Source organism: Colletotrichum higginsianum, chromosome 9 (assembly GCF_001672515.1).
Source record: "Colletotrichum higginsianum IMI 349063 chromosome 9, whole genome shotgun sequence".
Classification (NCBI taxonomy): domain Eukaryota; kingdom Fungi; phylum Ascomycota; class Sordariomycetes; order Glomerellales; family Glomerellaceae; genus Colletotrichum; species Colletotrichum higginsianum.
In genome coordinates this window covers 2886586-2912582 of record NC_030961.1, presented here as the reverse complement: position 1 = coordinate 2912582, position 25997 = coordinate 2886586, and the positions used below count along the sequence as shown (strand labels likewise).

The 25997-nt window shown below is 54.9% G+C and overlaps 3 protein-coding genes across 3 annotated transcripts; all 3 read left to right on the top strand.

Moving 5' to 3' along the window:
• Positions 1 to 757: 757 nt before the first annotated feature.
• On the top strand, positions 758 to 1255 carry CH63R_13082 (EC91 protein; the record flags this gene model as incomplete). The annotated part of the gene is made up of 2 exons (XM_018308056.1): positions 758 to 882; positions 949 to 1255. 2 exons carry the CDS (start codon positions 758 to 760, stop codon positions 1253 to 1255), a joined length of 432 nt encoding a protein of 143 aa, XP_018152473.1.
• Positions 1256 to 1672: 417 nt separating this feature from the next.
• On the top strand, positions 1673 to 6507 carry CH63R_13081 (Ankyrin repeat protein; the record flags this gene model as incomplete). Its single annotated transcript, XM_018308055.1, has 8 exons — positions 1673 to 2367; positions 2439 to 3315; positions 3782 to 3843; positions 3900 to 4624; positions 4907 to 5415; positions 5533 to 5572; positions 5617 to 5664; positions 5723 to 6507. The coding sequence occupies 8 exons, from the start codon at positions 1673 to 1675 to the stop codon at positions 6505 to 6507; spliced, it is 3741 nt and encodes a 1246-aa protein (XP_018152472.1).
• A 12858-nt stretch (positions 6508 to 19365) lies between these two features.
• Positions 19366 to 19635, top strand: CH63R_13080 (uncharacterized protein; the record flags this gene model as incomplete). Its single annotated transcript, XM_018308054.1, has 1 exon — positions 19366 to 19635. One exon carries the CDS (start codon positions 19366 to 19368, stop codon positions 19633 to 19635), a length of 270 nt encoding a protein of 89 aa, XP_018152471.1.
• Positions 19636 to 25997: the final 6362 nt, after the last annotated feature.

Below are 25997 nucleotides of genomic sequence, written 5' to 3'. Positions count from 1 at the left end.
GTTGCCCAATCAAAGCATGGTCATGCTGATGTTCGTCTCATCCGGGTCACAATGGCTGCCAACCCTGAGCGTGTGATTAGGGAGGAGGAATCCGGAAACCTCTGGGTCTGTTGTGGACATGCGGGAGTTGGGCTCAGCTGGTTTGAGGGAATTAAGGCTGAATGAGCGGGGGTTGAGCACCCCTTTCTTTCGTGTGGTCTGGTGATGATGTTTCCCAAGATAGGCAAGGTAATTATCGGTCACAGAGCCGCTGGATTATCGAGACAACCACGAATGGAGCGTCTAGTAATTCGTGCAACGTTGTAGGCGTGTTTTTTTCTTCTTAGACAACTTGCTGGCGTTCCTTGACTCGGCCGAGTGATCGGATTCGACTCCGATGAGCCTCGGCACCTATGCGTAGTGCCCCCTTTGTTTTGTTTTGCATAACAGACGTCATGTAGGGGACCCCGAGACTATGACGTTGTACCCACTGTTGATTCGGGAAACGGCCAGAATACGAGAACGGCAGTGCCGGGGTCCACTGACCGTCTTTGACGATCATCATCGCCTCTGGTGGATAGCCTCACAGCTCCTCGTATCGACCCAATCTCCAGTTGCGACAAAACATGGTATATAACCCTCCTGACGTCGTCTATCAGAACAGTCTTATTTTCACTCATCATCACACAAGCAACCAACTCCTCCAGCCAACAACTCAAACCACCTCTACAACACACTTCTCCCACAAGCCACCAACCTCAAAAACCCAACCGCCAACATGAAGTTCGCCGCCGTTCTCTCTTCCGCCGCCGTCGCCGCCGCTGCCGCCATCGGCAAGCGTGACGTTACCTTCAGCGTCTCTGACTTCAGCGCCGGCTGCATCCCCCACAGCACCCAGTGCCTGTAAGTTTCCTTTCTTCATCAACCCTTCAAGAAGTCTCAGCCGAGATGCTAACTCTCCACTCTCAGCATCGCTTTCAACGTCATCCAGCCCGGCACCATGGAGACCACCGGCGTCGAGTGCAGAGCCCTCGTCCCCGCCAAGTCCGACGGCACCCTCCCCGACGTCAAGGAGGCCGCCTGCACCGAGTCCTCCCGCACCTTCGACTTGGTCCGCAGCCCCGAGGGCATCACCTTCACCGTCTCCCAGCCGGTCACCCCCAGCAGCAACCAGACTGGCTCCCACCTCCTCCCCAGCTCCGAGTTCGTCATCTCCAACCAGCCCAACGCTGTTGTCGAGAGCTACACCGGCCCCAACGCTTTCGACCTCGAGTAAATTGCTCGCCCGGTTTAATATTGTCGAGAGTTTGACACGGGATTTGTCCGAAGGCAACCTGTTGAGCTTCACGCATGCGGGATAGGGAAGAAGAGATTGTATAACACCTGTTCTTATAGAAATATACCTTCATAGAATTTAATTGGTTATCAACCATACCTCTTGCTTCTGTATTCATGTCCTTGTATGGGTTATTCCACTATCATGCTCCGGTAAACCATGTCCAAAACAAGCAGCAATTCCTCGACGGACGTCAAAACAGAACGCGGGATGTGGCTACGGCTTAAGATCCAATCATCAGTTCAGGCAATCAATAAGCATGGTTTACGGGACTTATGCATGCGCCGGAGTTCATTTCAAGCAGGCTGCGCGGTGGTGCATCTAAGCCAAGGCAGACTATTAGGCTGACATGCATACATGGACGATAAGAGCTCAGGCCGAACCCCCTCCACCCGAACATTCGCTTCCTCCCAACTCTTCTTCATCCCCCCCCCCCTTCAACAGATCCACAAACCTCAAGAATACAGGAAGAAGATACAGAGGGTCGAGCTTCTCAATCTCACCGGCACGTCGATACGCTCTCAGGTGTTTTACCTCCTCTTACAACCTTCTTCCTATGGCGTGAACTACCGTCGCTGCCTCGCGAAGCAGCAAGCGGTCGCCCGAATTCCCATCATGGATCCGTTTTCCGTCTCGAGCGGCGTCGCCGGCCTCATTTCCCTCGGCATCACGGTCTGCAAGGGTCTCAACATCTACTGCCAGGACTACCGGTCGAGAGACGTCGACATCCTCCTCCTCGGGCAGCACGCGGAGCGACTGGAAGCCTTTCTGCAACTCATCAAAAGCCGTACCGACGGGGCTGTCGTGGCCAACCACTCCCTGTCCAACTCTTTCCAGGAGTGTTTCACCGCCTGCGATGTTTGCCTCCAAGACTTCAAGACGCTCAACGCCAAGTACTCTCAACCTTCGGCCGTGCAGGGTCTCAGGGAAAGGGGGAAGACTGTCATCAGGCAGCTGCAGTATCCCTTTCAGAAAGACAAGTTCGATAACCTTAAGTCGCAAATGGAGGATTTCCGGTCGGCCTTTCTGAGCCTCTTGCTCTTGATGAACCAGTACGCGTTCTTCAGATCATCCCCATCTGTAAACAAATGTTTTTGGCGAAGATCCTAATTGTTGTGGACAGTGACCTAGCCAAGGAATTGCAAGAAAATACAAGGGCCGACGCTGCTCAGTTAGCCATGACCATATGCGCCCAGACGCAGAAGACACAGGACCGAATCGCAGCCAACATCCCGGACATGGAGGTTGTCGTGGAAAGGAGCTTGGCGAAACTTGATCATTCGTTGCAGGAGCGCCTTTTTAACCTCGAGAATGCAATCGCCCTAAGCTTGCAGTCGAGTAAGCCAAGCCTGCCACCAGGTCAACCGGCAGACGACATGGGATGTTACCGTCTCCTCCAAGAGCCCCAGAGCATCCATCAAGAGCCCGGAGAATATGCATCTATCTTCAAGGACTCGAGGAACAAGCATCGTCTTCCAGCAGATCCCCATTCACTGTTGCGAGACCGGCAGGAGAAAGAGTTCCTAACAGTGGTAGCATTGCCAAACGAGTCCTCAGTTTCTCCACTGCCTCCAAGCCTGTTGTGTAGTTGCTGGGTGAGCTTGCGGCAATCGCGATCAAGGATCCCCGCAAATCGACAACCGCAGCATGACAAGCAATGTGCGCTGTTCTTCCTGAACAAGAACACCCGAGCGTTTGGCGGAAATTTCAAACTGCTCGGCTGTCTGTTCAAGTGGAAAATGACATTACAGTACTCCAGCTTCCTCATGCGGAGCTTGAGCATACAGCCCAACCTCACCGTCCGAGCAGTTGTAGACTACGATGCTGGAGCCCATGGCGTTATCAATCGATTGAGGAGACGCGCAAATCTCATCAAAAAAAGGGGATGGGAGGATTTGCATTGGACACTTTCACGAGGCTTGATCGAAATTCATGAAATGTTCAAGAGCGGTAGAGCCTGGCCAACGGATGTTGACAAGTATGGCCGCAACATTATACATGTAAGTCAAGCCTATGGGTTCTGAACGAAAAGATACATTGCTTACCAAGAAACAAAGGAGGTATTGCCATTATTCCAAGACTCCTGGGACAGTAATACCATTGCCGTTTTCACCGCTTTCCTAAAAGACCTGGTCTCCCTCGGTGTACCACTGAATGATGTGGCAATAATTGGGTCAGTAATTAACTCAGACACTATTACAGTCGGTTCTCTGTTGACCTCATACTCGATTCAGGACCCCACTACGATTTTTCATATCCATTTCCGCATCCAGAAAAGACTTACTGTACAATCCGACACATGTTCAACTGAAACCTGGAGACTTAGCTGTGATAAAAGAACTGATGCTTATGGATGCTCAGTTTGATGAGAGAGCTGAGTTTTTTCCATCAATTCAGTCATATGGTCCGGTTCTATCAAACATTTACGAGTCTTGCGCTGATTCAAACAACTGTAAGTGCGACCAGCTTGAGATTCAAACTATCTTGACGTTTTATCTTGTACCCGTCCACATGCAATTGCAGTTTGGGTATGCGCCTAGTATGCGCCTTCAAGAGGGCTGTCGCAAAGCAAACCATGTATCAGGTACACGCAGCTGACTCGAGCAGCTTTCGATTACGGACTTCTGTTTCAGGCGCTGATTCAAAAGTCGGAGAACGACGTACGTCGTCTTCTCCTTTCCTCGACGGATCTGATTTTTGAGAGAGGCCACGACAACCAAACGCCGCTTCACGTGGCTATTCTCTGGCCCAGAGGTCTCAGGTTACTTTTCGAGCTTGCCGGATTGGCCTGCGATTCTATCATTGATGCCCGAGATTCAGCTGGCCACTCCGCCATTTGCTGTGCCATTGATCTACAGCAAGTGGAGTCTGTCAGAATCTTACTCGACCACGATGCACCCTTGGACCTCGAACACACGGGCAATTTCAGCCATCCCGCGGTTCTTTATCTAAGCCCCCCACGCAAAGTTTTTGAAGTACTGAGCAACGAGCTTAGTTGTCGCAGAAGACAACTTCTTTCGATTGCTCTAAAGAATCTCCCTGATACATGTATCAGCAAGCTTGGGCTCCGATCTGTATCAATGATACAAACCAACGCTACCGAAGTCATCGATCATCTGAAGCTTCAGCATGTCGATATTCCTCAAATCTGCCATGGGGCACGACCCGGGACGATCTACCACTCGCCAAAAATGTCCGTCACTCTAGCCGAATCTTTGTTCCGTGCTGGGTTCACTGAAGTGGATTTTCTTATTGAGGGTTATTCACCTTTGATGACTATCGAACCTTCAGCATATTTCGTCATCAATGGTGTCTATTGCGATCAACTGCTGCCATTGATCAATTTCTTCGTAGAACAAGGGGCTGATATCCACAGGCCGATACCACACAACTCTTGCAGCATCTGCCCAAGGAGACCTCGCCAAATCCAAGTCGTACATCGCCTTGCATATGTCTCGGGAACCAATTTCAACAGAGATACAAAGCACAGCCCCCCGCCGACGCATCTTCGCGAATCCGATCAGCTTTCGTTGCGAAGAGTGTTAGCCAGTAGATCAGCGGATCCTTGTTTGTGTTACTGTACGTCTGAAGGTTGTAGTCCGGCATCAAACTTTATCAAAGGCTTCTTATCCCCCAACCGCCCAGAAGTTTTTCCGCCACGAATGTGGGAAGCACAAGCAATTCCTCCAGGTCTGCCCTTTGTGCTTGCGTCGTTTCAAGAGTGTGTTACTGGCCAGGATTACGAAAAGTGCGTGTACGATGCCGTCCGCGTCTGCACCTTTGCCAAACTGGGGATGCATCACACTTGCTGCAGTTACCGCCACTTTCGGGGGGAAATTCCGAGGGATAAGTTCCACGGCACAGAACGCTGTGGACTTCGCGTTATGGAGCCTGCGGAAGTCGCCGAAATCCAGGAAGAGGACAGGCACACGGCAGAGCTTCTGGAAATGTTGATGGCTGAGTTTGAGGCGAGATTGCAGAGTCATCCAGAGCCGCTCGATCACTTCGTTTCAGACTATTGGTGGAGGAGGATGAGTCAAGTCGAAGCCGAAAGGGAGCAAATTGGCGACGATGACATACAGGCTATGCGGGACATTGGGGTTCGTTTCGAATAAGAGTCGGCGGCGAGCGAAGAGGCATAAGTGCCTCTACCAAGTTGATATTTCCTTGTTGGCGTTTTGGAAGAGGATCTCGTGCTTTCTTTAATGGATCTACAGGTTTTCGATTTCAAGATTGACACCGATATTTTTATGATTGGTTGATCTGTTTGTACAACAATGAACTCTTATGATGCGTCAAAGTTTGTGGTGGAGTTGCCGACTGCCGAAGTGTATGGCACAAGCCACACGGTATGGGACGCTATTAGGAGGTCAGAACCTTGAAACCATTTCTCGAACATAATCATAGCTTCATTATCACTATCAGGAGAGCTCAACGGTGTCACAATGGTCGCCATCACCCTCCCCCTCCTGGCATCCCTGGCAGCATCCCCCTCGCGCCTAGGAATCGTCTGCGCGCGCTTCAAAGAACCTCTCGAGCCGTGGGCCGGCGTCGCGTCGTCGACGTACCTTTACGCGAAAGGCGGCGTCCCGCAGACCAACGACAGCGTCCCGCACGCGGCCTTCCGCGCCTACGTGCCCCTCCGGAACATCGGACGAGAGGGGCACACGCACCTCTACCACATCGTCAGCCGCTACGACGAGCTCGACGACGTCACGATCTTCACGCAGGCGGACCCGTTCGACCTCCTGGCGCCGGCCGTGAAGACGGCGGAGGACATGGCGCGCCGGGCCGCCGCGGAGGTCGGGGCAGACGACGTCTCGCCGCTGAACCCCGGGCTGTTCCACGACGTGGCGGACTGGGGGCGGATCGACTGGAACAGCTCGGCGCAGAGGCTGTGGATCACCCCGGGCCAGGGAAGGACCTTGCAGCGCGCGCCGTACACGCCGGGGGAGTTTTGGACAAAGGTGCTGGGCGGGCGGCATCCGGCCGCGATACGCGCGATGCACGGGGGCATCTTCGCCGTCCGGCGGGAGACGATACGGGGGCTGCCGAGGGCGGTGTACGAGACGGCCCTGGCCGAGTTCGAGAAGGCGAACTCGACGAACCCGGAGGTCGGGTTCTTCATGGAGCGCATGTGGGCGCCGATGTTCTCGCGCAAGTACTGGTTGACGAGCGTGCAGATTCCTTGACGCGGAGACGCGCAGGGAGGTCGAGTTACTACTCACCGCTTGTACGTACGAGTGGCATGAAAGGAGAGGGACAGAATCAAAGTCATGTTTCGAGGGCCGAAAACGTTAGGGACTATTCTAAATGAAGGGTTCCCTAGTCTCTTGCGAATTGTTTATTTGAAAGGCAGAATTTCTCACCATTCGACAACAGGGGACTGGTGGACTTCATCTATCGGACTGATCGTCAACATGGGTCCTTGTTTTTCATATGGTGTGGCATGACTGAGTGGACGATGCCATGGTCTTTCACCAAGCCCAAGAGCAACAGGTTACTCTACGCCGTTATAAACGGAAGAAGGCCGTTCCGCATCCTTGCAGGTACGGACAAGATGCACAGCATTTTGGGGCGAATCCCGTCGACGACATCTCGGCACCGTCCTTCTGCCGGCTTCCGTGACCAACTACAAATGATCGGTGTCCACAAGCTGTGTGTCCCAATCAAAAGTAATTAGATGCGTTTGCACGGTTTGCCAGAATCTTCTTGTACCGGAGCAAAATCTCCGGAGGCATCACTTGCGCCGCGGCCCCGCAGGACCCGGAGCGGGGCTGGACGGGACGGCATCGCGAGGTTTGCACCCCAGAACCCTCAGCGTAGCATTTCGAGAAGAGACGAGATGGTCAAGAGAAAAAAAGAAACCAGGAAAAGATGGCACCATGGCCGAAAAAGGCGTCCACGGGCTGCATCTTGGCACTTCCTTTCCAGCTCTCACTCGCTCGCTCAGGGTGGGCAGAAATTCCGCCGAGACCATCCATTAGCTAGCTATACCCGTCCGACGACGCAGCAATGCGAGCTTACCTCACCCTGCATGAGGGGTCTGGGACGACGCCTTTACAGAGTAGTCCAAGTATCAAGGGTCTCTCAGCCTGGCATTGCTGCACACTAGTATTATAGCCTCAACGGTGATGACAACCTCATGCCCTTTTCGACAGTATGTAGGGGGGAAAAGACGAGAGGACGAAGCAGCCGGCGGTGTGCCCGCGTCACATCGTCACACGCATAGATACATTACCTTTGGTGTGTTGTGAACAAGCCACCAGGAATGTTTCTGAAACGCAACATCACCACACCTGTCCGTCTCGTCGCTGGATTCCTGGGCCATCATCATCCCTATCGCGACAACCAACGAGCGACGTGAGGTCGATGTTGGCTCTCGCAGCTGCGAAAAAGGGCCAGCCCAGCTTGGCGACATATCTCAGCACACACACACACACACCCCTCCCCACAGTCGTCATCGGTCTTTCGAGAATCTACAGCCAAAATCCAGATGGACAAGGGCGTAACCAAGGTTCGCGGATCGAAAGAGAGGGCCTGCGATCTGGTTCTCCCGGCGGTCAATCGTGCGCGGACTGTCATCATCGTACATTGGCGCCGCATGTCATTCTGTTGACGCCGCGTCTAGAACGCGAAGATCCCACTTGGAGACACACACCCTCCCCCACCCTCCCCGGTCGAAATAACCCCAGTGACGGTTGAAGCTAGCGTCCCTCCTGTTTGGGACTGCAGGTCCGCGGTGCCGGCGGGAGTATCCTGGCACTGGGAGACCTTTTTTTTGCTGTTGTTGCAGCCATCGCGAGACGGGAGTGTCACGGCAGAGGACGGGGCTGGGGAAGAGATGGGCACGACAGGAGGGAAAGGCGGTATTGTTGTATCGAGGCGGAGGCACGACATGGTCGAGGAGTTACCGCCACGCCCCGGAGAATGAGGAGACGGAGGACGACGATATGCCATCCAGTAAGAAGACTTCTTTCCATATTGCCTCGGCGTCACTTCTATCGGAGACGGTCAAATGTCAGCTAGCGCCTTTGTATGTGCCGTGCCTCCGTTGCCAACCGTTATTCGGTGTCTTGGGCTCTCGGGTCATCTCGACCGGAGGGAAATAATCGTGACGAAGGAGATTGCGAACCGTTCGGTAGGCTTTCCGACGGTGTGCTGGGTGCAGACGACGGATCGAACAACATCAGCCCCAAGCCTTGAGCCTCGTCGCTTCGAGAGACCGACATTGGCAATCGACGGACACGATGCCTCTACTAGGGCCGTGAACGCTGGGTCACCTGGGATGACCGGCAGATTTCACTGACGATTCAAACGCATGGGCATGAATCGGCGTCATAACGAGCTAGCGCTTGCTCGGCTCGGCATGAAAGAGACCCAGAAGGAAATTTTGTTTGCTAGGCAGCGCCGGTTGGGCCGCCAACGATGACGCCGATGAGCCTTGCCAGCTCGGAAGCTCCAGTGGTTCTCCCATCACGGGGATATCAAATCAACAATACGAGGTCGCCGCAGAGAACGGGCAGAGAAACTGGACAGGGAGCCGCATCGAGGGGATCCATTGAACGATGCTGCTGAGGCACACAAGAACAGAATTAAACAAGAACAGGAAGGGGAAGAAAAAAAAAAGGAAATTGCGGAGAATCTTGAAGGGAATCGGCTCCTCTCGAGGACCCAAAAGCTGGTACATAACGCTGGGGTTCGAGGATCGAAAGGTGTTCTGGACCCCGTGAGGTGGCATTCGGAACCTCAGAAGGGCCATCTTTCTGTCCGTCAAAGGCATTGATCAGCACGGGTACCACTTCCTGCCAGCGATGTCGACGCCCCCGGTTGACGAATCCCCTCCCCGAGCACCCCGCTCCCTGTCAGAGCTTTGGGCGACTGGGGGGGCATTCAGGAGACGGCGGTTCGAGGCCGGATCGGCGATGTCCCCAAAGAACGGGGGCACCCAAGGCTAAGGCAAGGACCAGAACGCTGTGAGCAACAGTTGGAAGAAGTCGTGGAGCGATTGGAGAAGAATATGTGGACAGGAGGCGACATGTCCCACCTTGGCTTTGCTGCTTTTGCCGCTCCGGCACCGAGTGAGATGTGATGAGGACGGTGACGGAGACGGTGACGAGGATCGTGATGAAGGCGGCCCAAGACGCGCAAACAACGGAGGATGGAAGGGTATCTCGTTGTCCAATCGGGGCTACGACCGAGACTTTGAGCTGGGTTCCCACCTGACGGACGGTCGACCGACGAAGACAAGTACGAGGAAACGGGCATCGGCTCATCGAGCACGAACATGCAAACGACAAAGCGTTGACTGCCCTTGGTCGTGGGTCGCATCGCGGCGCCGAGGCTCGAAGGGCCAATGGGAAGAGAGAGAGGGAGAGAAGACGAGTTGGGGAAACAGACAATGCGACAATTGACAATGCGTAGCATCGGGTGATGGAGGACCCTCATCGCGATCACGGACCTGGTGGAATAAGTCCATGTGCACCTACGAGTCTGAGTGTCGGCGAATCGGGGCACATCTTTCGGGGGGGGGGGGGGGGGGGGGAGGAAGCCAAGGGATCGCTTGATCGGGTGTCTGACAGTTGAGAACTGGTTGAACGACGTGTAGAGTCTCAGTTCAACGTTGCGTTCTCGCGCAAGGGCGACACGTACGGAGTGAGCTGGCAGAGACAAACAGGGAACAGGAGAAGAGAGCGGAGCCGAAGAAAAGAAGGGGAAAATCAAGACGGGGAAGAAAAAAAAGGACACTAAGGGGGGAAAAGAAAGACCATGGATCGAGATGGTGAAAGTGAGAGCCGAGGGTTTGGAGAAATAGCAGATTGGCATGTCATCGAGATCCAAAGAGTTGAGACGGCGTGCGCGGGTAGGGCGTCGTTTCCCCCCCCTTCTTCCTTCTGGCGTAGACAATAGTGTGTAGCACTACACAAGACTAAACAGCGTGACAAGAAGAGGGACAGCGACAGCCGGCAGCTGCAGAAGCAGGCAGACGGGTAGCGTTTCGATCGTGTTTTCGATTCGATGGTCGATGGATGGAATCATGTGGTTTGAACACGGCAAGGCGCGCTTTCGTCCCGTCCTAGCAGTAGCAGCAACGGACGGCGCCAACTAGAAGATGACAGGGGGGGGGGGGGAGTGCGAAGAAGAAAGGAAGTCTCGGGTGTTGTCTGTCTGTCTGTCTGTCTGTCTGTGTCTGGAAGGGTTGTCAGTTAGACTGCGCTTTACTTACCTACTACTACTAGTCTTATTCGATGTCCGATCTTGATCGAATTCCCGACGTTTTACGACGGCTCCCAAGTCGAAAGAAACCACCTGTACAGGAAACCAGATCACGATGTCTGCTGCGCGCATGCTACACCCGCATTCCCGTCGAGTGGCGGAGGAGGAGGCTTGCCTCAGGGGTTCAAAACCCTAGGCGCAGACAACTCTTTCAAAAAAAATTTTTTTTAGATGGAACCGTTGGACAAGGCTCTTGTGGGGTGAGTGAGTGATCGAGAAGGGAGGTAAGTGAGTAAGTGAAGGACGCCTACCCATGAAAGTACATGAGGATGAGTCTGACGAGGCTGTCGTTGCATGCTGGACTATTTGGCATGCGGACGGATATCTCTTGTTGAGATTTGTGCAAGCGTCTGTCCGACGGTTGGAACAACGTTCTCGTGATGCTCTGATGCCCCTTGACAAAAACGACACACGAGCGAGGACGAGGAGGAACTATCGCCGCGACTTGCCTGCTTGGCGGTCCCCGTTCCACACGAGCAACCATATCGAAAAAGCGAACGCTTGAAGCGTCCTGAATCGATCGCCGCTTGCCGATGCGCTGTTCGTGCTGCTGCCCGATGCGATCGATGCCCTCTGCCACGGTAGTGTCAGTCCTACGTCCGTGGATCGTCCGTTCCCGCAGTTTGCATTTTTTGTGTGGCACAGACGATCACCACTCACTCACCACTCTCCCTCCCCCCCATCGAAGCGAGCTCGGGATCGGGTGGGATTTCTGAGACTCAGCAAGACAAAATGGAGGAAAGAAAAGGGGGGGGAGAAGAAAACAATACCCACTGAATTGGCCTGGCTTGGCTGGGAGCGGAGAAGAAGACGAAGAGGAAGAAGAAAAAAAAGAAGAAGAGGATCGCTGAGAGAGGGGCGGTAAGGCTTGCTTGATCAAAGAATGCCGATCACCTGTGCGCCATTGGACGGAATTCCCCTTGGGTCCCTGATGGAATTGTTCGATCGGGTTACAAGAAATCGATGGTCAGTAAGCAGAAGCACCCCCCTCCTCTCACTCCCTCCGGCAAGACACGTCCGCGGTGGCGATAAGTGTTTGCCGCATTCTGGGGTCCCGAGATGGAATTGTGCTTATTGCCGCTCCATGTTCCATAGTCAGACCTCTTTAGGCATCGTAGTCGTCCCGATAACAATCCTCTCCCATCCATCCCCCTCCACTTCCTCTCGGGGCTCATCATCATCGACGATGACAAGACGGACATTTCATTGCCGGCACTTGTGAGGAAGCGGAAAAGGGGGTGCGCAACAAAAGCGGTCCGGTGGATGATGAGCAATCTCTAGTAGACAGCATAACTCCCAACCCGCGTCAAAGACATGCAGAGATTCCTCCCCCAAGAGAGGGCCCGCAGGCAAATCATGTTTAGGATGCTGATATCCATTCGATTCGATAGCCTCGGGGCCTCTTGGCGGGGGTTGTGGAGCCGACGCTGGATGGGATTCTTCACCTTGATCGTGATTTCGTAGGACGGTATTGTCGATAGCTGCTGAAATCACCGATCGGGGTGCAGCAGTCTTAAACCCCCCCTTGATTCCCACTCGCCTGGGCGACTACGAGATAGCGTGAAGGATGTCCGTACTACTGCTGTCTACTGCGCTATACTACGGCAAGGGACTTTAAGCGCCATCGCCCCATGCCATGCCATGCCATGGCCGTTAAGACCGGCCGATTACCGACTTGTACACGATGAAGGAGTGACAGATTACTCAACAAGGGCCTTTTGCAAAAACACACCAAAAAAAACAACAACAACAACCTGAGTCACCCCAACGGCCGATGATTGGGCTCGGCCGCGTAGTGTAAATGGGCAAAATGGGCAGGGCTTGAGACGACACCAATGAAAAGGTCCGATACTCAACTCGCTCACTTACAATGGTACTTACTCACCCCCTCCCCCAAAGCTACGTACGTGCGTGAGAAGAGGGCGGGCGTGAACTTGTGCAAAAGCACACAACAAGTTGGAGCAACGCGGGGTTCTGCATACTCTCGATGGCCGGCAGTCCCGAACGCGAGGCATCTGGGGATTGCAACGACGCCTGTTCGGCGCCGCGGCGCGTAAAGTCGTGTGGCCCCTCTCCCGAGGGAAGGGGGGGAAGGCGGAGTTGTGGAGTTTAAGAGAGACGACGGGATTTCGCATTGGATGGGCATCCGGATGCGAAACTGAATCCGATGGCTCGCCAGGAGAGACGGGCAGCCCGTTGTCGGCAGATAATCCAATCCCTCCCTCTCCCGCTCTTGCCTTGCTCTTAACTCTCTCTCTCTTAAGACAGGGGAGGGCTTTTTTCGATGCTTCCCATGATAAGCCACGCAAGGATGTGGAATGAGCTGAAGGGACAGACAGCCTTTCTGATGCAGCAGCTCGGTTTTGAGTTGACTGCCTTCTTCCCGCTTGCCGGTGCGAACGGGGGACGAGACAGAACCTTGCGGACAACTAGACAAGACATGTGATGCCTACCCTTCCGGTGTGTGACTGTTTCGAAAGTATCGGTTGTTTGCTAGCGGCGGCGTTGGCGATAATCTGTCGCCTATCCCCGTATCCCTGGGGGAGGGGGGACCTTATCGCATCGTTTATTGTCACTGGTCAGGTCATCAGGCGTCGCAACGGGCGGCCATGGGTGGTGGTTGCTACAGCCACAGCCACAGGACGTTTGGATAGATAAGTGGTGAGAGGCAGTTCGATTGCATGGCAAGGTGCATGGCAAGGGTTTGGCCAACAGTATGGCATTCTTACTTTGCCGATATGGCCAGCCTCCTTTCGTTGTCGTACGGGAAGAGGGGAATGGTGAAGGGGGGGCAGCCGGGGTGAGAGTTGATTCCCAAATCCGCGGGCATCGAGCGGGCAACGGAATCTCAAGTCCGGTCTGGTGTTAAACGCCGTATTCCCGCTTCGACGGGACGATGGCGGCCTCGCAGGATGGCCGATGAAAGGGTGTGTTGTTTACTACTCGTAACTTCTTCATTGTCGCGCATAGCGTATACTTGGTTTTAGTTGTGCAAAGGAAACTCTACGTAAGATATGCCCGGCGCCCAAGGAAAGGCTCCTTCACTTGCTTGGCATGGAGTGTAGGATGTATGTGTGCGTGTGTGCGCTTTTGCGTCTGTGTGTTAGTCTAACTTTCCTGTCACCGAGAAAGCGAAGACGCGAGAAGGCCCTCTCTCTCTCTCTCTCTGTTCTTGCATTATCCAAACATTTGTTGACAAACCCACTTGCTCCGGCCTAGCGTCTGCCCTACCAGAGGAAAAAACCGAGCTGACAGAGGACGATGTGATGTGAGGGAGGGGGGGGGGGTGCTGCAGGAAGAAAGGTGAGAAGGTTGGGACGGTGGATAGATCAGAGCTCTACAGTAACGCCTACCTGTACGGCCCACAGAAGATTCCCAGACCGTCCGAGGGCTATGGGCACAGTAAGAGAAAACGGGGGGAGGGCCCGGGGTTTGGAGATCACAAAGGATGCGTGGCATCGCCAGCACTGGCACCTTGGCACGCAGCCTGACGGATCGAGAGTTTGCGGGAGTCATCAGAATCTAGCCCCTTCTGGGCACAATTTCATCCCAAGAGTCCCCAGCCCTTGGACCACAGCCCATGTGGTCGACCCCCCCATCCCGTCCGTGACGACCGGCGTTGCCGTCTGACCGTGGAGAACCGTCTCCGCATCCGTATGGTGTGGCTGTTAGTTGCATAAAAAAGACGGAGACTGAAAAAGACTGAGAATAAACGGCACACGCCCCCCCCCTTACCTCCCGCCCCGTCCAACCTCGGTTTAACGCAAGATGGAAGACAAAACAAACGCAAAAGAGTCAAAGGCCAAGCCAGCACTCAACTGCATTGGCCAATAATCGACGTCGACACCAAGTGGTTGGAAAGTCTTTGGGTGGGAGGGGAGAAAACACCACCTTGAGTCTCGACGCTTTGCGTGGTGGTATCTGTATTGCTGGGCGGCTTCACGCACGGACGGACCTTCTGCAGAGCCAAGATCAATAACCAATCCTCTCCTAACAGCCAGAAGCATCCTGCTCGACAAAGAAGTCGGCAGCAGAAAATAGACTAAGTGAAGGGTTGGTAGAAGAGGGGTAAACAGAGTTTACCTCCTACTATCTCTCTCCCTCTCTCTCTCTCTTTCTCTTTCTCTATACACGTACAAGTACACGCACGCACTGAATGGGATACCGAGTGTCCGCCCGTACGAATACAGGTAGAGCATCAGCTGCTTTTGACGGGTGAAGCGGACGAATACTCGGTAAGGTAGGGGGGATCGCACGTGTCGAGAATGCCATGGCGGGAAGTCAAATAGGCGCCCCCAGGAACTCTGATGCCCACGACAGGACAGGGCGTCCAAGGAGGGTTTGCAAAGATTACAGAGCCCGTGATCGCGTCAAGTGACTGAATTACCATACCGGCGCTTCCCCTCCAGGAGCGTTCCGCCCGAGAGGTCTAGACGCATGTCGTGCGAGAGTTCTTGGGTTGGTTCTTGGCCCCCCCCCTCCCCCTCCCCCTCTCCCCCTTCCCCGGAATAGAGTTGACGCCTGCAAGTCCTTTTCTGTGGAGTTTTGCCCTGCCTACTACGGAGTCCGTCTGGGCAAATCGGTCTCGGCGGCATCTTGTCGTTGTCCGCACCGTGGTCAAACCCCACGGCGCGCGGCCTTCTTCGCCATGGATTTCGCACTCGGCGAGGGACCGCCAAAGCATGTTCGCCGAGAATGCCTTTGCTCTCAGGGCTCATCCACTCGCCAATCTATGTCCAGCGTCGTTTGCATCTCCCTGTCGTCTCAATAGCGCGAGAGGGGATTTGATAGGTGCTGTTTGTAGTTGATGCTGGGTTCGAAAATAGCTCCGAAGCAAAAGCATGACAAGAGGTGTTGATCGAATCAACGGCTGGCCCACGCGTTTCACGAACACGTTCGCTCCCCCCAGCCCCCCCTTGTTTCTCTTCTGTGTCCGGAATGCCCATTGTAACTATATCCCTCCTGTGTCTCTCTCCCGTTTTGTTATCTACAAGAGACAGCATCGGCTGTACTACAAACCACCGAAAAAACCACGCTCCCCCTCTCCCCGACCCCGGGTCCCCGAAAACAGCCGGGAAGCCCGGGTTATGGGTATGTGTGTTATGTGTGCCGTGACTGCCGTTGGTTCCCCGGGCGAGCCTGCGCCCACTCGGGATGCCGGGATATGGAGTTGAACGGGTTCACCTAGGAACCCGGAAGGGCTGAGACTCTGACACGACACCTTTTCCCCCTTTGACAAGTGTGTTGTATGCACACAGCCTCGCGGGAAGAGGGGGGGGGGGGGGAGGGAGGCTGGACTGGGCAAGTCGCAAGGATGATGGCCACATGGATGTCAGCCAAACCGAGAACGCGAGAGCTCGCAATGTGTGGGATCGAACGCCCGGGACCGCAGCAACAACAGCAGCAGCAGCAGTAGCAGCAAACCGCAGCAGAGAAGCATTCGTCAAACCATATTCCCGGACAGATGCCCCCGGCTCGACGTCCGCTACCGTGCTTAGTGCACGCTCGTTATTGCCAAGGAGAAGTCCCGCGGACCTCCCCAAGGACCCTTTGACTCTCGAGCAAACGGCCTGCGGGAAGTCGCATGGTTCGGGCCCTCCGTCCATCCCAAGCCCCCCCTCTCTCTCCCTCTGGGAGTTTCAAAGCAGACGTTCCCGCCGAGTGGAGATGCCTTCAGCATAGGCAACGCATCAACCCATGCGCCCCCTTGGCACCTCACCACATACCGCGCGTCGTCGTTGTATGGAGAAAGAGAGAGTGAGAGATAAAGAGAGATGGATCTCCGCTTGGCAAAGGAAATAGCACTGCAGTTCTATCGTGCCTAATCAAAACGATGGGGTATTATAAAAACAAGTAAAAAAATAAAAAATAAAAAAACATAAACCCAACTTAATGGCGTCCCGCGAAGATCATGCGAGGGAATTGTTTATCCCAAACGGCGCTTGGAGACGACCTCCCCTATTCCGATCAAAAGGACCGCGAGCGGTCCCCCCCCCTCTCAGACGGGCTATTATTTTGTTTATTATTTCCCGCATAGGCTCGGGGCTCCGTCGTCGATCCCGGGAAGCGAGGCGATGGAGCTTCGCGGTGCTCAAATCAATCATGTGTGCTGCTGCTCACGACATACTGTAATTGCGACGCTGGTTGGCTCGTGGCGGTGGCAGCCGTCGAGGTCTGCCGAGGACGGATGATGGGATGAGGTGGTGGCACTCCGAACTCTCTCTATCAGATGTCCACTCTCGCTCGGGATATTGAGAATCCCCCTCCCCCCCCAAACACCCGTGGCTGATAATGGCAATATCGGAAGTGAAAGTCAAAAAACACGAACCCCTTGCTCGCCATCGTGTTCGAATCCTGGGCAAATTCTCCTATTGCCCCGATCCGCCGTCCTCCCCCCCCCTCCTCTTCATGAACCAACCCCTTGCCACGATGAGCCCACCAGCCCCTAAGAGACGTCCCCCCTAGGTATTCCATACGCAGAACGACACTTGGACGAGAAGGAGTGCATCGCCATCAGGAACGATGAGGCAGACCTCGTTTGTAGGGGCAGAACCGACCGAGTCACGGACGGCACCGCGAATGATGATCCACGCCACGAGCTTCATGGCTTCCGCCACCGCCGTTTTACGTTCCTTCGCGTACTGAGCCCCTCAAAGCCCTCCGCCCCTCTCTCACCCTCCTCCACAAGGCCGTCCTGCAATCGAGATGGGCAATCAAAAAGTCACTCTCTGCCGGCGTCTCGGACTGATGACCTTCTTCGTCTGTCGTTCTTGGGAGGACCCCGGGTGGGGAGGGGACAAAGGGGTCCGTCCCAACGGTCTGATCAAGCGCAAACGTGCCAATGTGCCAGAAACACGCGCAACGAGTGTCGGGAATTACCAGAGGACTGTAGAACGGCAGTAGGGAGGCAGCCACGACAAACGATGGAGCACTCGCGCGGGTCTAGATGTCTGATTGATTGCTTCCTCTCCCCCCAGTTTGTTTGGACCCTGAATTCGAGCCATCCTCCTCCTCCTCCTCCTTCCCCCCTGTGTGTCAAAGTATTAAAATAATGCCGTCGTCCTCCCCCCTCCCCCCGGTCGTTGTGCTGGCTCTTGAGAGAGTGATGTTGTTTGTTCTTCTCTTCCATCTATTCGTATCAACCAGAAAAAAAGGTCTTTGATCAGACTTTTTGAACAAACGACTGGCTCGGACAAACGACTGGCTCGTTGTTTATATTTCGTTTTACCTCTTTTGCGTCTCATTCACGTACACCGACTCTCCACCGGCCTGGGAAGCGACACTTATCATCAACATCCGTGCTGTTTGTTACCTGACCAACAAGAAGGACAAGTCATCCATCCATACCCACCCACATCGACATCGCCCCAATCCTCGAAGGCACGGATACGATTGCTATTAGCGAGCAGGGCCTCCCGGACGCAGACACTCAACGAGGCAGGCCTCAAAACAAAAGCAAATAGAAAGAAAGAAACAAAAAAAACCCTTCCACCGATTACAGACCGCGCGTCTCTGCAGTGCAGCACCGCCGCCCAAAGGACTCACTCGGTCAAGATACTCAGCCAGCACGCGTCGGTCGATACCTGCCCAATCGACACCCGCAGGTTGCTGCCGCCAAGCTGCACACGCCCGTCCGTCCGCCCCCGTCTGTCCGCGTATCCGTCTTCTGCTGGACGCCCCGGTTGAGTGAATAAGATTCGTAAGACACCCACCGCACCCACACCCTCTTGGCTACCGTTTGGGCGTTTGTTGCATACATGTCTTATGCACAATGCTATCCCCCTTCCCTCGCTTATGAAGAACCGTATGCGTTGCCGTATCCGTATTACAGCACACCTCGCTAATTTAACTCGGCACATCGCAGGCCTTGAAACTCTGAAGCGGGACTTTACGGACCCCACGCCTCCGTTCATCAGTCAACCCACACGCCGTTCCCCAAATCGGCATCGAAACCGTCTTGTGAGTTCTTCCCCCCATCGACCGATTCTCCGTTCCACGTCTCTCCTCCGTCTCTCTGGCTTTCCAGGCTCCCTCTCCCTTCCCATCATCCACGCACCCCCTCCCCCCCCCCCTACCTCGGCTTGGCTGGGCTTGGCTTCTCTCTCTCCCCAAGGTCTTGTGCCTGACGTTGCACACCCCCTCCCCTCCCTCGAACGACCTCATTCCCTGTCTTCTGACTTGAAGCTGGGGTGGCTTGGCTTGGGCTGGAGAAGCAGCAGAAGCATACGCTTCATCCTTGCACTGCTGGGCTGGCGTTGCACAAATCCTCCTTCTCCCTGCTTTCGCTGCCGACATATCCAGAGGCAGAGCACCTGTCTCTGCTTTTTTGCACATTTCAGTTGCATTATTACGCTGGCCTGTCATCACGATCTTCTCATCCTCCATCGCACGCCCCCCCCCCAGGGAGAGTCACAGATGACACCCCCGGCACTCTTCATTTTTCCCTTCTTATTTCTTTTTGCTCAAGCCCTCACCCCTGTCGCTCTCACACCCCTCACCCCCCCTGTCAACCAGCCCACCCCCCTCCTTCGCTGCCTCCCACGGTTTATCTCTCCTTCACTATATATCATCAAGCCATCCCACACCCACAGTTACCAACCTCACTTCCTACCATTACTCTGGCTTTCTGACACCAACCCGAGAAAAAACGAACCAACAGCTCGCAACAAGCTCGACACCCAAAAATACGACAGGCAAATACCATCACCAACATAAGGGGTCCTGTCAACACCCACACTACGCAAGCACACGGCATCCAACCTGTCAACACCATCATGCCTTCTACCTCCTCCCGCCCGTCCAAGATCCACTACAGCTCGTCGTCCTCCTCCGACTCAGACCTCTCGTCGGCGTCATCTTCCTACAGGCACAGCATGGACTCGGCAACACGACCCATCGCCTCGGTCGAGGTTCTCCGGTGCCTGCGGTGCGCGAGGTCGGTCGAGGCGACGTCGACCGACGACTCCAGCTCGACGGGCATGGTCCGCATCGCCCACAACCTGTACTACTGCGAGCGGTGCGCCAAGTCGGTCGGCTACAAGTGAATGAGCCTTTCACCTGGACTGCATTATTCGAAGAGGGACGAACAAAAAAAACTCGGGTAGACCATTCTCCCTACTTGGACAACCACTTCACCACGAGAGGCGTACGAAAAGAAACGGAAAGCGGCACACGCACACGACAGGACAGTGACCGCTTCGCACCATGAACACGCACCGCTGGATCGCGGAAATGGGGACAGCGACAGCAACAACAGCAGCAGCAGCAGCAGCCGGCATTGGACATGCCATGCTGCCCCTATGTCATCACGGCTGGTAGGGGACCGGGACAGGCCTCAACTGGAGGGGAACGCCTACCGGGTAGCACTCCCGGCACCATGCACGAGCCCGACTTGACTCGACTCGACTCGGTCAGGACATCAGCCCAGGCCTTAGTCATCAACCCGTAAATGGACGACAGTCGAACCCGGCCATCACCATGACGATCACCACCGTCCGGCTCTTATGGTTGTTCCAACGGCGGTCATCATCTGCAGCAACGGGACGGCCTTGAATTCTCACACACTTCTCTTCCCACTCCGGAGCAAGCGAAGAGATTCTTGAGACGGAGGCCCTATTTGCAACACATCGCAGCAAAGTGGAGTCGGCTGACCCGCTTCGTTCGTGGCTTATTACTCTACCCTCGGAATCTTGGGCTATAGCCGACGGGATTCACCGACAAGGTCGGCCCCCGTGCAGCATGAAACGCAGACGGGGGGGCAGGGAACTCGGCCAACGACACATGGCGACGACGGCAGCATTATTACACAATGCTATACCCGGCAACCCCCATCTCGTTTTAGTCAGCCCAGTACCACACGGCAATACGACAAACAAGACGAACAACAACAACGACGACGACGAGACAGGAAAGGAAAGAAAAAAAGGTCCGCCCAGGCCGCATTGCGGATCTCAAAGTGCCGCGCCGCGCCGCTGACACGGCGTGTCCGGAGGACGGACTCCACCTGGATGGTGCAGCGCTGAGCCCTTATTGGGCCAGACACTGGTTTCCGTCGGGCGGGCAACACTGCACATCTCCACTGCGGATGATTGCCAGGCTCAATCTCGCATGAGAAGGGAAGGGGGCGATCTGGCCCAACTCCTCGGAGCGGTACGAAGGAAGAAGGGAGGAGGGGAAAATGATGGACGAGGCTTTAAGACTAGCCCGTTCTCTATTATTCTATTCTTGATGATCATTAATTTACTCAAACTCTTCTCACCTTCACACTGATTTTCTCGCTTACACGTGTGTGATTTTGTATGCATGTAGATGTCTTGGACCATAAACAAGACGAAGCCCCCCCCTCTTATCCGCCTTCTTTTTTTCTTCCTTTTCCCTCTTCCACGCTATTGGATGGGCTATGTCGGCCCCGCAGGCTGGTCTCTTATTGGCCAGTCTCTGCACCCGAAGTGACTCCACTCTGCGGGCCATCTCTGGCGGCTCGGGATTGGTCAGCTTCGGGGACTTGGCATTTCCGCTCCCGGTCTTGTGTGGGGCCTCGGAGCCAGAGCGACTGGAGGAGAACAAAAGTGCGGAAGGGAAAGGATGGAGCAATAAAGATACACGCTAGAACAGGGCAAACAGGCAGCAGTTTCATGTACCTTTTTCTCCCCCCCTTCGTCTCCCCAGTCAGTCCTCATTCGCCGGTTGCAGCACGTTGGCGCTTGTCCTTAGTTGGTGGACTGCGCCTCTCTCTCTCTCTGTCTCTCTGTGCCTCTACTCGACCTTCATGGGCCTATCCTGCCTCGGTCTCGACTGCGTCTCATTTTTCCCACACACAGACACCAGCCAGCAATGTTTCCCGCCTCGTCTCAGATACGAGGTTTCCAGATCTCGCGTAGGGATTCTGTTTGGCGTGGAAAAAAACCAAGTGAAGAGAAGTGTACAACCCATTTCCCTCTCCTGGGGCGGGCGCGCGGGGGAGAGAGGGCTCGCTGTACCCTTAACTGTCCCTACCTACCATACCTCCCATACCACCGTTTGCCATTCGTGTACAGCCAGATGCCGACAACTCAAACGAAAAAAACTCTCTCCTGCGCACATCCCTCCTGGCGGTCCTCTCTCGAGATCTTGGAACACCCAACAGAGAAAAACGTTGGCGCTACTCGATTAGCGTGTCGCCGGCAAAGGTGGAATGGGATGGGATGGGATGGGATGGGATGGGGAGGAAACGACCAGACATCATTGTGCATCACGGTGCCCTGAGGACTCTGACCTGGTCTGGTCTGGTCTGGTCTGTTCCCTCCGAATCCTTGGCCAGCTTTAGTTCGGTTCGTCGTCTGCAAACCATGCATCGTGCAATCTCCCACTCGCAAGAGAGAAGGGCAAACAACACCAATCACCGCAACGCATCGCAACGCAGCGCGAGTCGGACGTCACTGGGGGGGGTGGGAGAGGGAGGAGCATCACCATCACAGGCCCGTTAGATCATGCCTAGCGCTACCTTTCGTAGGCGACTGATCATAGGTCATAGGGGTCCTTCCTGTCTCTTGCCCGGCGGCCCGCTGGACACGAACCGAGATTGACGGGGCGGAACTCACTCCTACCCAATCATTGCCGCGGACGGCCGCCCTCCGCCGATTTCTGATTGGTTCGTGGCCTTTCTCTTCCCCCCCCGGGGAGCTCGCACACTGTCTTTCTTGCGTCGTTTCCGCGCTGGGGGCCCGCGCCTCTGACGTCGACGCGCATGAGCGGCTTTTTTTTCTCACTTGATTCCATGGGTCTAGATTATTTAATTTTTTTTTGGGATGTGGTTTTTTTTTTTAATACCTTGCATTTTTCGTTGTTATTAGTGTGAAATCATTTTTTATTCATCATGGTGTGTCCTGCCGAGCGGAATGGAAATGGCATCAGCGGAATGGCGCGTGTCTTTTTTTTTTTTTTTTTTTTTTGTTCTTTTTCGGAAACCCTGGTACCCGAAAAGTCCTCTTTAGGACTAGGAGCGTACGGATGCTCTGTACACCTTTTCAATGTCACTGCAATCCTCTTTTACAACTTTAGATGCGCCTTTGGGCAATGGAGCAGAAACGGAATGGCGGATACCATCATCGCTTTCAGAGTCGCTACTGGCGGCTACGGAATCCAGGTCTGATAAGAAGAATCAAACCGACCGAAGCAATTCAGGACGTGACACACACATACATACATACCCTCCACCCTTTCTGTGACCAGAAAACTGCGAGATGCGACCCGCGTATTATCCGTACCCCGTCCTCGGCAATGGAAACGTCAGACGCCGGCCGGACCCTTTGCGGGTTTTGATTCGACCGATTTCGCGACAGAGGCCCGGAAGACGGGGGACAAACCACGTTGGAAGAGAAGGACGAGCAGAGACGAAGCAGGGGGACGCAGTAAGAAAATTGAAAATAAAGACAAAATAAAATAAAAACCTAATCTCTCGCGCGGGCAGTCTTGGCGAACCCCTCCATCCTCCGACGTGACGAAGGTGCAAAACCGCCCAGGTCGTTTTAGGCGTTTACGACGAGGGATGCCGAGGGGCCCGCGGACTCTTATTTTTTCCTCCCTACAACACACTTTTCAAAACATCCCCCCATTCTCACGTCTTGGCGGGGACAGGGGGAATGGAAGAAAAAACACACATACACTGGCCCGGATTCATGACCACGGCCGAGAGGATTCAGTGTCAGGGTTCACGCCTGCCGGGTCATTGACATGCTCCAGCAAAGAAGGAGAGAAAGAGAGAAAAAATCGACAGACCTCCGAAACAACTACCCACTCTCCGAGTTTGTGCGTAGACTCTTGTGCTGACGGAGTCGAGTCCGGACGGGCATCGGGATTATGGGGAAGCCGTCGTCGTCGTCGTCGTCAGGTCACCGAGCATCAGTAAGCCATACCAGACAAAGACCTCTGGCGTCCTTCTCGGTTTGATCCGTGGGGCCCGCGAGACCAGTGTCGTCCAGCGTCTCAAAACCCTCCCTCCCCCTCCCCTGTCAGTAGTAGTTACGGACTGCAAGACGCTGAGAGACAAGCCTCTGCCCCCCCTCCCCCCTCTCTTCTCTGACGGAGGGTCTCGCGGCGTGTCTCACTCGCAATGTCTTGGTCTGTAGGCAAGACATCATCAGCCCTGGATGCCGTCGTAGTCGTCTGGCATGCTGCCGTGCGAGGAGGCTGTGCGCGCAGCATGCTACGTTGCCAACACCAGCACTTCACGAGATGAAATTACTTATAAAAAAAAAATTAAATGTTTTTTTTTTACTGAGTCTCTCGCTTCCGCCTGTTGTGTTTCCAAATATCCACCCATGTCCCGCACGTCTGGCGTGCGTCCCCTGCATCTCCTTCGTATTCAACAGAAGGGGAAGGATTCCATTGGTTTGTAAATGTGTGTGAGCGTGTGCCCGTTTACACGGGAAAACAGGAACTTTCGACATCTACCCATCTGCAGGTCCGCCTCATCGGTACAGCCGCGTATCCATCCATTACTAACCTCCTCCCCCCCCCTCTCCCGTCCGCGCCGTCTCCCCGACCGGTGTCTCAACACGGACCCGTGCAGAAAGCATCATCGACACATCAGTCTGATGCCGGTGGCTGTGAGCAAAAGACCCGCGCGGGGAGAGGGAGACTCGCAGCGGCAGCGTATCAAAGACACCGGATGGCAGTCCGGTCACCACTGCCGATCCTCACTCGCGCATGTCCGTAAACGACCCCTCCCCTTCCTCTTTCTTTTCTCTCCCTCTCCCTTTCTGTCTCTCGCCTACGGGGGCGTGTAATCGCGACCGGGGAGCCGCGCTGGCTGTCGCAGCCTGTGTGGCGTCCGGCATTGGGCATTGGGGATGATCACTCACGAGCCGGACAAGCGCCGTCGACGACAGGAGGCCCTGCCGCTGTCGATAATGGAGGATTAGAGTGCGGCTATAGCACCTGTGAAAAGGGTACTCCTGGTCGTGCGAATCGGGTCTTCCGTAGCATAAGGTGATATTGTGACGGTGGGGGAATAAAGGGGGGGAGAAAAAGAGAGGCTGACGGCTGAGGGCGAGGGTAGGGTGTGTTTCATAGGCTGAATATCGCCATATCGACCGTATATTATATCCCATGCCTCGCTCCCCGTACCCTTGAAGGAAGAGGGGGGACCCTTATCTCGCGGGAAGGGCTGAGTGAGAGTGTCCGAGGGGGGGGGCAGACAGACAGGGAGCCCATGAGGACGAGGCGGCAGGGGAAATGAAGCTTGAGAACGAGGGCACATGCGACTCGACGAACCGTGCTTCCTTTCGAGCACCGGCCCGGCTGACTGACTGACACAGGTGACACGACGAGGGAATGTACGAATGTAACCGCGAGAGCACTGGCCGCGGCCCGCAATACACGGCACCATAGTTTCTTGACTCGCTTCCTTAAATTCTGGAGAAAGCTGCACCTTGGCCTCGTTTGAGGTAGATGGGGATGAGAGATCGACAAACACCCCCCCCTTTCCCCTTCCCCTCCTAGCCAGGGCTGTCCAATAAATTGGTCCCGTGGATCAATAAAGAATTGGGGGGGGGGGCCTACAGAGATTGTTGCTAATTCTGGTGTCTTGGTTCTGTGGCCTGCCAGTATCCAGTATCCCCGTACCGAGGCGGTGATACCCAGCTGGGAGCCTCACTTTTCGGCCCTTGTGCTCCGTCATTTCTTGGATTCCCCCAGGCTGGCTGGCGAGATTTCCCAAAGATAACGCCTCTTGGTAAACCATGAGATAAGGGAGGGGAGGGAGGATGCATCCGTAATCTTCAATGTGGTATCCTGTTGCTTTGCGTGTGGGGGTGGTTGGTCTCGCGGAGCATAGTTGAGTCGGGCTGAGCACAAAAACAGGCCCCCCCCTCCCGCCGTCAGGTATTCTACCGGATTGGGCACGCGCCAGTGGGATGCAGCCCGGGCATCGTTGTGCATAACATAACGACAAGGTGGTGATTGACGGTGGTTCATCTCGTCGTCGTCCTTGACTCGCGCTGCCGTCCTCGGTCACGAATGATATACCCAAGGGGGGAACGATTCTCCCGCGGTGAGACAAGACTGGGGATATCTCGCGGTTTCAAGGCGAGCCCGGCAGGGACTGACAGTCTGGCAGTCTGACAGCCTCTGGTTCGACGGGATCCAAGACACGCAGGGCTACCTACAGACGCAGGCGGAAGAGGGGGGAGGGAGAGGAGAGACAGAGAGAGAAAGAGGGACGGATTGTGTGAGTACTCGAGTGTGCAAGAGAGTAGTGAATGAGAGAGAGACCGGTTGGGGGTCCTGGGATGAGGCTGGCTGTTGGGTTCCGCCAAGTCGCCAGCCCGTTCCTGGGGACTACCAGCCTAAACCCCAGACCGGTTAGCTGATCCGGGTCTCGCAGATGCCGTGTGCTGCGTCGTTGCTTTTTTTATTACCCTTCATC